This window comes from Nelumbo nucifera, chromosome 1 (genome assembly GCF_055504915.1).
Source record: "Nelumbo nucifera cultivar China Antique chromosome 1, China Antique-T2T, whole genome shotgun sequence".
Classification (NCBI taxonomy): domain Eukaryota; kingdom Viridiplantae; phylum Streptophyta; class Magnoliopsida; order Proteales; family Nelumbonaceae; genus Nelumbo; species Nelumbo nucifera.
In genome coordinates this window covers 81,670,844-81,687,678 of record NC_142649.1, presented here as the reverse complement: position 1 = coordinate 81,687,678, position 16,835 = coordinate 81,670,844, and the positions used below count along the sequence as shown (strand labels likewise).

The 16,835-nt window shown below is 39.1% G+C and overlaps 1 protein-coding gene across 2 annotated transcripts; it reads right to left on the bottom strand.

The window, feature by feature from the left end:
* Nucleotides 1–278: 278 nt before the first annotated feature.
* On the bottom strand, nucleotides 279–15,114 carry LOC104587147 (DTW domain-containing protein). Of its 2 annotated transcripts, none has more exons than XM_010244623.3 (8): nucleotides 14,670–15,109; nucleotides 13,349–13,489; nucleotides 13,071–13,163; nucleotides 12,867–12,993; nucleotides 4,527–4,633; nucleotides 3,617–3,697; nucleotides 1,007–1,092; nucleotides 279–913 (listed from the first exon to the last, which is right to left on the bottom strand). In XM_010244623.3, the coding sequence occupies exons 1-8, from the start codon at nucleotides 14,979–14,981 to the stop codon at nucleotides 694–696; spliced, it is 1,167 nt and encodes a 388-aa protein (XP_010242925.1). In that variant the 5' UTR covers nucleotides 14,982–15,109; the 3' UTR covers nucleotides 279–693. The 2 variants fall into 2 exon arrangements, 1 of the variants encoding a protein (XP_010242925.1); XR_733553.3 differs by having other exon boundaries at nucleotides 850–913; nucleotides 1,007–1,142; nucleotides 14,670–15,114.
* Between the last annotated feature and the right edge of the window lie 1,721 nt (nucleotides 15,115–16,835).

Sequence of the window (16,835 nt, the reverse complement as noted above, 5' to 3'; positions counted from 1 at the left end):
TGAAATATTGAATATATAACGAATTTTCAGATGCATTGATTTTAAAGCAAGACTAATCTACTTACATCATAATAGTTATCTATTCCATAGGCCTGGAGAGAAGTTGCAGACTTGCAGTAGATCATAAGCGGAAGACCAATCGAATAAAACACAGACTTGCAGTAGATCATAAGCGGAAGACCAATCGAATAAAACTACTCCCCAGTGAGTTGTATTCTTCAGTTGGGAGTCTCGGAGATTAAAAAAACTAGGGTTAGACAGAAAGTAGTAACAAATGATTTAAGCACCCGTAATTAACAATTGGATATGGCACTAAATAAAATGGGATTACAAAACAGGATTCATGCAGCCGACCCCATATAGTTGGGACAAGGCTTAAATGATGATGATGAATGGCATTTATATTGCCATTCTTGATATCAATATTTTCAAAAAGTGACCATGTTCAGTTTGGAGTAAGAAATTGTTTATGCAAGTTAGCTGCGGTTTAAACTAATTAGGGCAACTGCCAAAGCTAATACTCATCAGTGTGAGGTATGAATAGAATTTTTCTTCCTTTTTTCCATTTTATTTGGGTATATCCAAGGATCTGCTCATAGCAATTCAGGGGAGGGCCAAAGCCCCCGATGACAAGACTCACCGGAGCATCAACCCAATTGAATCATCCCTTAGATGGCGGTTACAGCCAATCTGCTATCTGATATTGCTGTTGTGCCTATCTTTACGAGTAATGGACCTGCCCATACGAAGACGCCGAGTTGTAAGGGCTTCCAATAAGACCTCCAAGGCATCCTCAAGTGCTGCTGCCTGTTTGTCTAGGCCATGTGAACTAAACTGATTAAGCAAGTGCAATTCTGATAGAAGGCCGATGGCTGCTGCTGCTGTACAGGTACGATCCCATGATGGTTGGGGCCTGCTTCATAATGTTTTAAGTTGTAAGAAAAAAAAAAAAACATGAAGACAGAAATTTGCAGGAGAGAGAGAGGGATTTCGACTTGCAACTTACCGAAGTTTATGCATCGCAGACACGCCTGGCAAGGCCAGAGAAATGCAGGGGATGTCTTCCTCTTCCCAGATTAACTTCGCATGCTCCTGTGTGCAAACTACTTCTGTGGGTAAATCTTGTCACTAGCAGCATTTCTCTGTAGCAAAATGTGGCAGGTTGTCTGAAACAATCAACTGAAAAAACTATTGACTGTTCTTCCTCATTTTAGTATTGCAGGGATCTATCATGTTATGTTTTTTCTCAGGTCCCTGTGCAACTTGACTGCATATGGAGACACGTAGACCAATATACAAAAGATTGGACAAGACCCTATTTTCGGATTAACTAAGACAAGACCCTGAGACCTTTAGTTTGGGAAGAGAAATATAAGAGATTATATAAGAGAAAGGGGAGAAAATTGAAGAATTCATGTCAAAGGGGTGAGGCTGAGGAGGAGCTAGCCTCGCATGGAAATAGCGACAAGAAAGCGTGTGCTAAGAATCAATTTGAAGAGGAGGGGTAAAGGAGTTTGGTTTCTGGGGACAAGGAAAAGGAGGGAACGAATGAGGCTTTGGGAAGAGATGGCTGTTTGGTTCAAGGAATGGGAGAAAGGAAGTCAGGTGGTGTGAGCATTAATTTTATTGTGGACGAGGGAGTGGAGGTTGGCTAGCTTTTGGAAGGAAAACGTGAAGGAGGTTTGGATGTGAAGATACTTGCAGATGGGGATGTGGAGATTGGTAAGAGTTTGGGATTATTTTGGGAAGTGAGGCCTTTGCTAAAAGAGCCTTCGAAGAATTTGAGAAAAGAAGTAGGGAGGAGACATGTAAAAAGTCCATTCTAAGGAAGAGGGAGAGAAGTGGACCAAAGGAGGTCAGGAAGAGCTCAACGGGGAGGAATTATCCTGTCTTTGAGTGGTCTTGTTGGAGTTGATTTGTTTGCTTTCTGTGTTAGTGTGGATGAGAGTTGTTTCTCCAAGTCATGTCTGTTTATGTGAGTCTTGTGTTCAACTTGTGTATTGCATCTGTTGTTGGGTTGTTCTTTCTTCTCTCGGGGGATTTCTCATCACCTTCCCCCTTTACTTTCTTTTTCGTTTTTAATGAATTTTTATTTTATTATCAAAAAATTAATAAAAGCCACCATGTAAAAATTAGTTCAAAGCCCAAATAAGTCCTTTTATTGGGGATGGACATTTTTTATGAATAAAGAATAAGAATGTGATGAGGATCTAGAATCAGGATGCAGGATCCAAAAAATCCTTTCTCCTGCCATTACTGCCTAGCCATGGAGTTTCTCTTTGATGTATATTAGGTTCCTCAGCATTTTAATAGGTATCCAAGGCTTGCCTCATGGTGAGGGGCAAGAAAAATGTCATAAGGTACACCATTAGAAATCCATGCCCCATGTGAAGTTTGGTGAACTACACATGAAAGAGGCCTTCATGTCAGGCTTTTCTTTTCTGACATTTATTTCTCTAGCATTTTTTCCTTGATAGACAATGTACTTCTATTACATAATCAAATAAGATGGACGAAAATCCCATTTACAAGGCCTACATGGTCCACCCTTTGTATGTATGATGTATAAATAGCATATACAGCCCATAGAGCATCTTTAGATTGGAAATTAATACCTTGTCAATCCTTATAAAGGTTTGAGAGATTTTCAAAGACCTGGTTTGGAACTTAAAACTTTTCTTGAGTAATCCAGGACTTTCAAGAGTAGGTGGTGTTTTCAGGACTATGAAGAAAGGTTTTACAGGTTTGCCTTGGTCCTGCTGGTAATGGTGATTCCATTAAAGTTGAGTGGATGTCAATTTTAGTGGTTCACATCTCCATCTTGGATTTTATAGTGTCTAGGGGGAGGGAGAGAGATCTACAAGTGGTTGCAAGTTGGTTGAGGAGTACAATTGGCTGGTGGGAACACCTCATTCTGCTTGATCTTGAGATCAGCCAATCAGCTAGCTGATGGTCTGTTAGCCAGGAAGGAGCACATTGGGGCTCCATCCTTGTTGCAGTTTGGGGGCTAAGTATTTCAGTGGAGAGTTTTTCTTTCTTTTCGTGAGTATTTTCTATTCAAATTTTTCCTCTCCTTCACTTACTTGTTTGAATTACTTCAATTGTCATGTATAAAAACAAAAAGTTCGACTCTTTTAGACTGTACTTTACCTTATTTCAAGGCCTTGAAGCTGAAGAGTTGCTGATCTGCCATATGGTTTTCTATGGCTTTTCCACAACAGCTTGTTTATAATTTATATCAACATAATGATATGTGATTATCATTTGATATTTATTAATGACCTGCAATTCTTCAAAATTTTCTACAATGTCCTTTTTTAAATAAATATTTGCATTGGAAAATAAGTGATGCATTTCTTCAAGCATGCACAAAGAAATATATGTAATAGAATATTTCAGTAACTTCTTCAAGCTTTCTCTACGCCTTTTCAGCTTATCCCATTGGAATAAAATGTTTATTTTGATAATTGACATATGAGGAAATGATGCATCAAGGTTTATTATTTTTTATGAATATAAGAAATATTAAATGAATTTATTGCATCAAGGTTTATTCTTGATGCTGGGCCTAATGACTTTGCCTTTTAATACACTAGCAGAAGTGTTTACATCGTACCTTCAAACGGCTGAACATTGCAGCTGAGTTGCTCCATGTACCATCTATAAGCACAAAGTTCAAAGGCTCATCTTCTTTCATCTGTGCTTGGAACCAACATGAAAGTTACTATGCCATGGAACTGAAAGAAGTAAGAGATTTCGAAGTAAGAAAAGGCAAAGGCACTTGCACAAAGAGATTTCATGAATTCAAAACAAAGGTTCATTTCACTTTTTATTTATGCTGTTAAGGTGACCTACTAAGGTTAACTTCAGATCCTAGCAGGAATAACAAATCACTGTATCCTAGGCCAAGGACCCATTGTCGGGCCTATTAATTTATGTCCATATCAACCAAAGAAGAAAGGGTTTTATGCGGGACAAAGGGTCTAAAAGAGATAGAGGCATGCCCAAAGAACATGGGTTGAGGTTGTAAGAAATGATTTCAGGGCTCACAATTTAACAACGGATACGGCCCTAGAAAAAGTGTGATGGTAAAACAGGATCCATGTGGCTGACCCCATATGGTTGAGATTAGGCTTTATTTAGTTAAGTTGAGCATCAGAAGAAATGCCATCATACATTACTTCCCAAAAACCTTCTGTTAAGATAAAATATGCACATTCATACATAATCATTTTAATATCCAGTGATGTATACAACTCATAAAGACTACCCTGCCTCAACAAACACTGATATAAAAAACAAATTTTTCATCTCCAGGATCTAGAGTGCAGCAGTAAGACTGTTATGCATTGATGTATTCAGTTCTCAATCTTATGCTATGCTCTTTCTTTCCCCACAAAAAAAAAATACAAAATTTACAAGTTCAAATAATATATCACTAAAAACATGGAAGTTGAAAAAAATGGCATTCGGTACCATGACTTTATGATGAGAAAACTAGCATGACTCAACATATCATAACGTACCAGTGGTGACTGGCCTTCTAAATTTGCTGAACTATGAGAAAAGATATCATGAACTGATTTGGTAGCTGCATTCTTGTTAGGATAAAGACACCAAACCCTTCTTTTACCTGAAGAATAATCAGTTGTCAATCAAGGTCTCCCAATGTAGACTTTTAGTATGGAAAACATAAAATTATAAAGAAACTAAATTAAATGACAAAAACCATAAAGTGAACAACAATAAAGCCACACCGACTTGAAAGCTCCAGAAAGAAAATCAAAATAATCAATTTGCTAAATTGCCAACTTGCATTTTAAATTGTATTAACCAGCAATAGTAATTTAAGAAACAAAAGGACATTCTCATATGTTAGTGAAGGGGTATTTCGGTCTTTGTACCTGTTGAGAATGCTGATGTGTACTATTATGTTAGTTCGAGTGCCTCTTACTTAAATAAGGGCACTTATGTCTTTTCCAATTATATTAATAATATAATAACAGGTCTGGCCGAAACTAGGGTTGACTTTTTCCTAATTCGAACCAGACCTTTTCTCTTCTTCCTCTTTCTTCCTTCTTGCTGTTTACTTTACTTTTCAGCTAACAAACAAAACAGACTTCTAGGACAGGCCGAACTTCAACATGGTATCAGAGCCACATTAAACAAATCAGACTTGCTAGAATTCTGTTTTCTGCGCATTCGAACTAGGGTTTCTCTTGGATTTCTCAGTCGTTGGTTGGAGACTGGGAAAAGGAGTGATCACCCTCTTCCCTTGGAGGTTTCTATGCCTCCGGTGGTGTCGTTGGTGATTGGTTGTTGTGGTTTCTAAGCCCTCCCCTAATTAATGTAGGGCTGGTGCGTGTGGTGCAGTGGTGTTTCATTCCTTCGTGTGGTTGGCCTTCAGGCGATGAGGTAACGAGTTTTTTTTATGCATAATTTCTGTTATGGAACACATGAGAGGTGTGGTACAGATCGTATGATGGGTTTTCAAATTGCAGTATGCTAGGGTTTATGCTGGTTTGTGTGTGATTCGAAGGGAAGTAGTGTTTACTTAATGGTGAAACTTCCGGTAGCTGTAGAGTAGGGTTTGTGGTGTTACAAGTACGGCTTTCAGCCTTTATTATTGCTGAAATCAGTGTGCAGATTTCGGTGAAGTGTCTGTGTGCAGTGTGCAGTGTGTAGTGCTCAGGATTCAATGATAAGGGAATTCGACAATGGTAGATAACAGTGATAGTAAACCTAGTGTGATGATATCTACTGACTACCTAAATGTCCAAATGACCTCCATTAAACTAAATGGAGAGAATTATGTCCCTTGGGCCAAGTCTGTAGAGGTTTTTCTGAAGGCGAAGAAGAAGGTAAAACACATGAGAGGAGAAACCCCCCACTAATTCTCAGGAGTACAAAGACTGGGAACAGGAAGATGCACAAATCATCACATGGTTGTGGAACAGTATGGAACCCAGAATCAGTGTGAACTTCATGTTTCTTGACATAGCCAAAGAGGTGTGGGATCATGCTAAGAAATTGTATTCTGGTCAGGATAATACAACTAGGGTATATCAACTGTATCAAGAATACTTCAATCTGCAGCAGGGAAATCAGAGCCTTGAGGAGTACTATGCCGGTATGAGAAATATTCGTAATGAGTTAAATGTCTATCATCCTCTCACCTCTGATGTCAAGGTTCAACAGCAACAGAGAGAGCAGCTTGATGTGACTCGATTTCTGGTGGGGCTGAAGTCTGAGTATGAACCAGTATGAGCCCAGATACTAGGAGGATCTGCCCTTCCATCTTTAGAGGAGGTGTTTGCTCGTCTTTGGAGGACTTCCATTGGATCTATGGAAAACTCTAATATCTCAAATAAATCAGCATTTGCAGTGTCGAGAGGTCGAGGTGGCAGAAGTGGGGCTCGAGGAGCCCGGCCTAGCCGTGGTGGCAGTAGTGGTCCAGTGTATGGCCGGAGTGGTAGTGGTGGATCTACACATATCTGTGGTGGTGGTCGTACTAGAGGCAGAGATTCAGGGGGAGCTCGTGGTAGAGGACGTGGCTCGGGTCCACGGAGGTGTACTCATTGTGGTTTGGATGGACATACTATTAACTACTACTATGACTTACATGGTCCACCCTCGACGTGGGCCAACCATGCCATGACTAGTGACACCAGTTCCAGCTTTAGACAGGAGAACCGATCAACTGACCAGATGCCTTCTACCTCTTCAGATGGTCCAAGCAAGGAGATGGTAAGTGTTCCTCGTGATGAGTATGAAAGGTTTGTTCAATCCACGTTGCAGCAGAACACAACTACCTCTGCACACTCAGGTATGGCTTGTTTGGCATCCACACCCAACCCCTGGATTATTGACTCTGGAGCCTCCGATCACATGACGGGAACTCCAGGTGTGTTTTCATCTCTCACTCATTGCTCAACATCACAATCTGTTACCCTTGCTAATGGCTCCACATCATCTATTTGTGGTGTTGGTAATGTTGACCTAGACCCTGTATCCCTATCCTCTGTTTTATATGTACCTAAGCTTCCATTTAATCTTATGTCTGTTAGTAAGCTGACCAAGTCCCTTAATTGCTCCATTACATTTTACCCCTCTATGTGTGTTTTTCAGGATCTCAAGACGGGGATGAAGATTGGTGGAGGGCATGAAGCCGATGGACTGTATTATCTTGATGGTGGTGGAAGAACGTCAACAGCCCTCCAGTCATCTATTTCTCCTCTCTAGTGGCATTGTAGATTTGGTCATCCTTCGCTGAAAGTGTTGAAGTCCTTGGTCCCTTCATTGAGTCAACTTTCTGTTCTAGATTGAGTCGTGTCAATTTGGGAAACACCATCGTGTTCCCTTTAGTTCTAGGGTTGATAACCATGTGTCGAGTCCTTTTTCTTTAATTCATTCAGATGTTTGGGGTCCTTATAAAGTGATGTCATATAATGGATACAGATATTTTGTTATTTTTGTTGACGACTTTTCAAGAATGACGTGGCTCTATTTAATGAAAGAAAGAAGTGAATTATTTGTCATCTTCCAGAAATTTTATGCTGAGATCCGCAATCAATTTGGCGTTCACATCAAAATTTTCCGTTCTGATAATGGCCGTGAATACTTGTCTTCATCTTTTCAGGAATACTTGGACCAACATGGCATTATATACCAAACTTCATGTACCTACACCCCACAACAAAATGGGGTTGCTGAGAGAAAGAACCGACATCTTGTAGAAACGACACGCTCACTCATGCACCGCATGAATGTTCCCAAACCCTTTTGGGGTGATGCAATGTTCACCTCTTGTTTCTTAATTAATCGGATGCCCAGTCTATTCTTGATGGCCATTCTCCTTTTAGTGTCTTGTTCCCCAACATGTCTCCGTTTCCGCTTCCTTCTCGGGTATTTGGGTGTGTCTGCTTCATCCATAATCTGGGTTCCGAGACTAACAAGTTAGATGCACGATCCCTTAAGTGTATCTTTCTTGGCTATTCACGAACTCAGAAAGGGTACAAGTGTTACCACCCCAGTTCTCGTCGTTCCTTGATATGTGTTGATGTTACTTTCTTCGAGTCTACTCAGTTCTTCGTGGGGTCTGGTGATGTTGCTTCCTCCATATCACCTCCTCCTCTTCCCCTTCTTGTGGCTGATCCTCCTGCTTTGGTTCTAGTCGTGCATACGTCCTTGCCTCCGGTGCCACCGTCCACCTATCCATCACGTGTATACACATCGCCCACGTGTACCGACTACGACTCCTCCGGCTTCATCACCGTTGACAGATCCAGCTCCAGATCCGACACCAGCCTCCGACTTTGATCTTCCTATTGCCTTACGGAAAGGTAAACGCACCTGCACCCTTCACCCTATTTCCAATTTTGTTTCCCTTGCTCACCTCTCCGCCTCTCATCGCCAGTTCATCTCTTTGTTATCCTCAGTGGTTGTTCCTAAGGATGTCCAAGAAGCCCTTACCTCTCCAAAGTGGTGTCGTGCTATGGAAGAAGAGCTCTCTGCCCTCCATCATAATCACACTTGGGACCTCACCGCTCTTCCTCCTGGGAAGCAGGTTGTCAATTGTAAGTGGGTGTATACCGTTAAGTACTTGCCAGATGGTCGTGTTGAGCGCCTGAAGGCGCGGCTGGTTGCAAAAGGGTACTCCCAAACCTATGGCATTGACTACACAGAGACATTCTCCCCAGTTGCTAAGATAGGGTCAGTTCATGTTGTCATCTCCCTTGCAGCTATGTATGATTGGCCTCTATATCAGCTAGATATCAAAAATGCCTTTTTGCATGGTGATTTGCTCGAGGTCTACATGGAGCAACCACCAAGGTTTGTTGCTCAGGGGGAGGATGGTAAGGTATGCAAACTTAAGAAGGCTATATATGGACTTAAACAGTCCCCTCAAGCATGGTTTGGTAGGTTCAATGAGGTGGTTAAGAAGTTTGGTATGAAACAGTGCCAAGTTGATCACTTTGTCTTCAGTCATGACTCTCCGACAGGCAAAATACTACTGGTGGTGTATGTAGATGATATCATTGTGACTGGAATGATAAAATGGGCATTGACAGATTGAAGGCATTCCTACAGGAACACTTTCAGACAAAGGACCTTGGCAAATTGAAATACTTTTTGGGCATAGAGGTAGCAAGATCTAAGCATGGCATTAATTTGTGTCCAAGGAAATATGTGCTTGATTTACTGGAATAAACAGGTTTGTTGGGTACTTTGTTGGGTACTAAACCGACTGAGACACCTATGGAAACAAATACAAGGCTGAGCAGTGATATAAGTGAAGTATTTGAAGACCCTGGCAGATACCGACGACTTGTAGGCAAACTAAACTACCTAACCATTACTCGCCCAGATATTTCATTTGCGGTTAGTGTGGTGAGTCAGTTAATGTAGAAACCTTTGGTCCCACATTGGAATGCAGTGCTAAGGATTGTGAGGTACTTGAAAGGAGCTCCTGGTCGTGGTTTGCTGTACAAAAGTGGCGAAAAACTGGAAGTAGAAGGATACACCGATGCTGATTGGGCAGGTTCTATGTCTGATAGACGGTCTACCACAGGCTATTGCACCTTTCTGGGGAGTAACCTGGTAACATGGAAAAGTAAGAAGCAAACAGTTGTGGCAAGAAGCAGTGCAGAAGTAGAATATAGGGCCATGGCACATACTGCTTGTGAATTAGTGTGGTTAAGGAACCTTCTACAGGAGATAGGATATGACATCAGTACTCCAATGAAACTCTATTGTGACGATCAGGCAGCGGTTCATATCTCTTTCAATCCAGTGTTTCATGAAAGAACCAAGCACATCGAAGTTGACTGTCATTTTGTGAGAGAGAAGGTGCTGAATGGAGTGATAGAGACTGCATATGTTAATACGGGAAACCAGTGGGCAGACTTGTTTATAAAAGGTTTGAGTCGAGGGAGAGTGGACTACATATGTAACAAGCTGGGATTATATGATATATACTCACCAGCTTGAAGGGGAGTGTTAGTGAAGGGGTATTTCGGTCTTTATACCTGTTGAGAATGTTGATGTGTACTATTATGTTAGTTCGAGTGCCTCTTACTTAAATAAGGGCACTTATGTCTTTTCCAATTATATTAATAATATAATAACAGGTCTGGCCGAAATTAGGGTTGACTTTTTCCTAATTCGAACCAGACATTTTCTCTTCTTCCTCTTTCTTCCTTCTTCTTTCCTCTCTTCCTTCTTGATGTTTACTTTACTTTTCAGCTAACAAACAAAACAAACTTCTAGGACAGGCCGAACTTCAACATCATACTAAGGGATTTGACAAGTGCCATTCCCAAAACGAAGATTTCCTTTACTGGAGTAGAAAAGCAAAAACTTCTTCTGAAAGAAAGGATATTCACTTGGAATATCCTTATAAAGTTACCATTTGGTCTGCAATCCTAAAGTTACCACTTCGAATATCCTATAAAGTTACCAAATGGTCCTCTGCACAAAGAGATTCTATAGATCAGACACATGTTAGGGACCCCCAAAAAAGCCTAATTCTCAAAAAAAAAGAAGAAATTCCTTCCCTCTAAAGCAGTTTAGAGTGGAAAACCAGTTCTTAAGCAATGTTCAAAAGTCCAACCATTCCTCAATTGCCAAATAGCCCATAAGCCTACAAGAGGCATTGTTGCCCAGCTTTTTTTTAGATCAATAATTGTTGCCAGTTGCCCAACTATTCACTTTATGATTTTTAATTAATGAAAACTAATGAAGGATTAGATGCAAAATTAAGTTTAAGGACAAATACCTTAGAAACAAGAGGTTTTAAAATAATTAGGACTAAAACAGAATATGTGATACGTAAAAGAACAACCCAGTAGATGATCAAAAAAAAAAAGAGCATCCCAGTGCATGAGGCTCCCACCAATGCGAGGTCTAGGGAGGGACAGATGTATGCAGCCTTACCCCTGCACATACAGAGAGGTTATTTCCAAGATTTGCAGGTCACCCAGGTCGCAATGGAGCAGCTCAGCCTTTGTGCCAAGGCCCACCCTCAGAATATGTGATATGTAAATTTAATAATAATAGAAGTGGAAATCATGATACATTTAGGATTGGAGACCAAGAGATAATTCAATGTCTTTTTCTGCTACCTTAGTTCATTAATTCATAACAAGGGAGAGAATGAGGAGGATGTTGCCCATAATAGAGCAGGATGGGCAAAATAGAGGAGTGCATCCTGAACCTTATGTGATAGCCAAATACTACTTAGATTAAAAAGGAAAATGCTATTAAACAGTTGTAAAGCCAGCTATGCTGTATGGAGCAATGCTGGGCAGTCAAGAAACTACATGTCCAAAAAAATAGTGCAGCAGAAATGCATATTCTGAGATGAATGAATGGAAAAGCCAGAAAGGACAGCTAGTGATATGATCATTTGAAAGAATCTGTGAGTAGCTCCAATAGGTGATAATATAAGAGAAGCTAGACTAAGATGGTTCAATAACATGCAAAGAAGACCTTTGACAGGACCCTATAAGAAGAATGATCTGTTGCAAGTTAAAGTGACTAGAAGGGGTAGAAGTAGACCAAAAAGGACATGGGTAAAAGTAGCAAGAAATGATTTAAGCACTAATAATTTAACAATGGATATGGCATATGATGAAAGGAATTTCACGATTTCACATGGACATAAAATGTATCTTGATTTGCAACAATGTAGATTGATTTTACCAAGAAGTACCCAAGTATTGGTATTGTATCATTTTCACCACTAATATATACATTTTACACTTGACATTCTAACCTATAATATTGTTGACAAATGACATTTGACCAAGAGAACCTCCAAAAGTTACATCAGATTTAACTGGAAATTGAATTATTTATGTGCATATCTCTACAAATGAGGATTGAAATACAAAAAGGAAATAATTTTTTTTATTGGAAATGGAAACTTCATTAAAGAAAATTCAAGTTACAACTGTCAACCCCTAGAGTAGGGTGTTGAACCCAAGAAAAGAGGATTGAAATACAAAAAGGAAATAATTTTTTTTATTGGAAATGGAAACTTCATTAAAGAAAATTCAAGTTACAACTGTCAACCCCTAGAGTAGGGTGTTGAACCCAAGAAAACAATTTAATTATAAACAAAGCTCAAAACATGTTCTCCCTAACAGTCCCTTGTTTTTCTCATGTATCTGCTAACCCCATTAGCAGACCTTCTTGTCCACTTGAAACAAGCACCAATCTCCCTTGTTATGCTGAGTATTTCCCTTTTTTTTTGATAGATAAAAATTCATTAGATTTCATTAGAAGCAAAGGATAAAGAGTTTGTTACAAGCATCCCAGTATGAGGCATGAGGTACAGCCTCACTCATTAATACAGAAACAACATAAAGTTACAAATGGTCCCAGTACAACTGATCCCTAGTTACTCCTTGCTTAGCTAGAGAATCAGCAAAAGCATTTGCCTCCCTTCCCACCCATTGTATAATTACATTCATCTGCTCAGTTATCCGTTTGAATTTCTTCATTGTATTTTCTAAATTCAGCTTTTGAAAAACCTCACCTTAAAATATCAAATGAATGCATCATAAAAATTATTCAGATAGTAAATGAAGGCATGAAGATTAGTTGCATCATGCATCCAAGTTCAAGCCAGAGCAGCATGAACATGTTGAAGAGTGGCTGAAGGACATTTAATTCATGATAAACATGAGTAGGACAACTCTTCGAGTGAACAAATACCAGTAGAAAAGGAGGATTTCCATTTAAATTAGGTCCACAGAACAAGTATCTGTGAAACAGTAATATCATTGCATTGTTGTGTTTTCCTTCTATAAAGTATATCATTTTAACATGACAAATATAGCATATAACTAGATTCATCAAACCTGCAACTTTGAATGCATTCCACATCACTTCTTCCTGTTCAGCAATGCCAAATAGGCAAAGTGTTGCAGCATGAACACCAAATATTTGCCACAACAGCTTTCCAGTATTGTTTTGCCGTAGAAAATCCTGTAGGACAGTTGATGTTACCTGAAAATTATATGCATATATGGAACATGTTTAAGAAATGGGTAAAAGATTCAAACCTTTGGATGCATATACAACCAGAACCGAATTCCATTACACAGAGAGCAGGGTGTGACTTTTGAACACATACAATCTTCCATAGCAAGCCAACACTACAACATAGTTAATATAACTAAAGTCAATAACAACACTACTGGTATTAATATTACTATTATTTTTCATATAATGACACTTCAACACCAATTCTTCATTATGTTAGCAAGAAACACTTAACCAAGGATAAAAAAAATAAGAGGCCCATTATATATTTTATCTTAATATTAGAATAGATGTATACCTTCTGACAAAGATAACCCCTACTTCCAAGCAAACGACATGCTATCTGTCGAGCTGTGAAGAATTGGAGCTTTTTTTCAGGATCAGCAAGAGCCTGATATGTTGCTCTATGTTTTTTATCCTCTTTAACTTTGAAATCTCCCTGAAATTACACTGTAAGATCAGACGAAGAATATTTTCTGGCCAAGAGTACCATACCTATATGATCTAGAATTGTTAACATTTAACACGCGTGTGTGTTATAATAAATGCATTTACACTCTTTTTCTTTCACACACATACACAAAAAAGAGTGAAAGAAAAGAGGTTAATAAACTGTAAAATAATTTACAATAAATGCGATTACTTGGAACAACCATATGCTACCAAACTATTCTACGTGTAGCTCTCCTTATCCTAAGACTTGACAACATGCATAGTGACCCTCCATACAAACTCCCTAACTCAATCCTAGGCCAGATGTCATTCTTATATGTACTATAAAGCAAGCATGCACAATCATCTCCAATCTGGACAAACTTCCCAAGACAATTTTGGGCCCAATGCAATCCTTAGATGTAAGACTTGACCAAATCAAAATTCTGTAAGTCAGGCATGACATGCTGTGTCAATGCAACATTGCAACATTTGTATAATGTTTTCCATGAATCGTGATAATATATATGATAGGAGAGCCAAAATCTGCTACTAAAAGGAGGATTCTGCTGTGGGCTTCATGTCATTCATAGGATTAACAGGCTCATAAATCTCATATATGTCATAAAAAACCTTAGAAATGTAAAAGTCTAGCCCTCTCCTAATCTTTTTTCCATTGTCACTTCGAAATAACTGAATCATAGCAGGCAATCGTCTATTAACTTTAACTTCATCAACACAGGCATTCAGTCACACCATGGTATTCAAGAAATCAGAATAAATTAAATGTCCTTTGACACTCTATAAACTGAACGCCAAATAATTATTTAAACGAGCGCCATAGGAGACACCTACCCACTAAATGAAAGAAACAGTAATAAATACCTCCAGAAAAGAAACCCTTTACATGAAAAGTTTTTTGAAGTAAAACAAACCCTAAATCTAAGGAATGGCATTCACTCATTTTATACAATGCATGGCATTCCCTAATACTAGCAAGAAAAATAACATCAAAGATAATGACAATTCCTCCATTAACCCTTCCCCCAGTCTAGGAAAAACAAATCACATCAACACCCATCTCAAATTTCGTATTGAAATATCGGAGAAAGAGAGTGGGGATGGGAAATAAGAAACAACTTAAAAATCGAACAAAGCGCGTACTGTTTTATTTTCCACTCTTTTACCTGAAGCTTCCCTCCATTGCCACCGAAGCTCATCCGAGCATCCATGTCCTTCTCTAAGGCCTTCAAGTCCTCAACCACCTCCTTGACCTTCATGGGTATCTGAGAATACGTACCCCAACCTTGCCATTCTTCCTGGGTAATAGTGGCGTCATGGCTGTCTCCTTTCAAAGTTTCCCCGGGAGGCGAAGAAGAAGAAGACCTCGAAGAGGAACCACGAACTACCCTAGGTCGACAATCCATCTTCGTTCTGTTTCCAGCTACTAAGGGTGATGCAGAACCCTTCAAGCTAAAGGCGCGAGCTGCGGAGAGCATCTCACCCTGCGCCTTTGCGACGGTGCAGATCGCCCTTTGTGTTAGGAATTAGGACAATGAGAGCATCCGCCGCGACCCGCGAGTGACTCATTCTGTGACAAGACCCCCTGTACTATGTTTTGCGACAAAAACCCCCTTCCATTAACCTTCTGTCCAAAAAGATGAGAAATTTGTCATTACAATATTTTTAATTCCCATACTATCCTTATAATAATTATTTAGACAATTTTAATCCTCTTTTCGTGTTTTATACGTTTTCTCACCTTATTTCTCCTCCATTACCGAGCCGGGAGTTACAATAGCAAAGGATATCTCCTTCACGAGTTTCAGCCACACGGATTTCTCCTTCACGAGTTTCAGTCGCAAATTCCGAATTACAGTAGCAAGGGTCGTCTCCCTCACAAGTTTCAGTCGCACGAGATTTCTCCCTCACGAGTTTCAGTTGCAAGGGAGATGTACAGATCAATATGTTATTGTTGAGTGTAGTGTGTACTGTGTACAAATCAATATCTTGAAATTAATTAGTTACCATTCTTCCTTCCCTCCAATGGGCAGCTTTAGACTCAACTAGTTTTGCGCTTTCATGGGGGTTTTCGCCCATTGAGAAGGATTAGAATCCTCAGCATTGATTGAAACTCCGAATCCCGTAATGGGTTCTCGGTTTCAGCTTCTGGTTGGTTTTTTGTATTTACAGTTCGATAACAGTGGTGTCATAGAATGTATCAGGAGGTGGAACTATTGAAGGTAGTGTCTTAATTAATGGAAGCGCTTCCATTGGGAGGATAGACAATGTTTTTATTTGTGCCACAATGGACTGGTGACCACCAGAGAAATGTGACTATGGGACTTGCAGTTGGAGTCATGCTTCTATGCTAAATCCGGCAAGTTCTATCTACTGGCTATCAATTTCATTTTCCATCTAAATTTCATGATATCGTTTAACTGGAATTGGGCTAGAAATTTCATTAATCTATAGTTCCTGTTATCAAATCCCATACCCTGTTTAATATGGGTTTCTCAATCCGTTTTTCTCTCCCCTCTTTGGTTTTTATTCCTGGTAAGATTGTTCTTTTCTACCTCATTTTTCTGGTTTTATGGATCAGGATGTTAGAAATCATAATATTTGACTTGGGTTTGGTTTTCAAAATATGATGATCTGCTCTTTTTCCTTTCGTGAAAGTAAAAAAAAAAAAAAAAAAAAAAAAAAAAAAAAAAAAAAGTTGATATAAGTTATTAAATGAATTCTGAGTTTGATGGTTTTCTGAAATCTGCATATTTCTTCTGCTCTTTACAGGATCTTAACAACACAGTTTTGTTAAATGCAGTGAAAGGTACAGAATTCTGATAGTACTTAAGAAACACTTTCTGATGATTGAATTTATTAATTTTGTTCCTCGTTCTTTATGAAAATCTGAAGTAGAACTCTTCCAATCTTTTTGCAGCCTTTTCACATTTGAAACTTAGATTAGGAGGCACCTTGCAAGATAAGGTCATATATGACACAGGAAGCCCTCCACAACCCTGCACCCAGTTCGTTAAAAACAGTTCTGAGTTGTTTGGCTTCATGGGATGAACTGAACAATTTCTTCAAAAAGGCTGGGTAAGACGATTTACCTTACTGTTTTATTATTCCTAGACCATAGATCCATTTTCTTCTATAATTATCTTTACAATGCACTTCTGTTTTTTTTCATAAACAATTTCTTTTGCAGGACCAGATATCCATTTCCTAGGTTAAATAGGTTTTAAGAAAAAAAAAAGGGCAAAAAAAAAAGAAATTTGAAAAAGTTTAGTGAGGTATTTTAGTAATTTAACGCTTTTCGTCATTTGACTTAACGGCCAAGGGGATCTTTG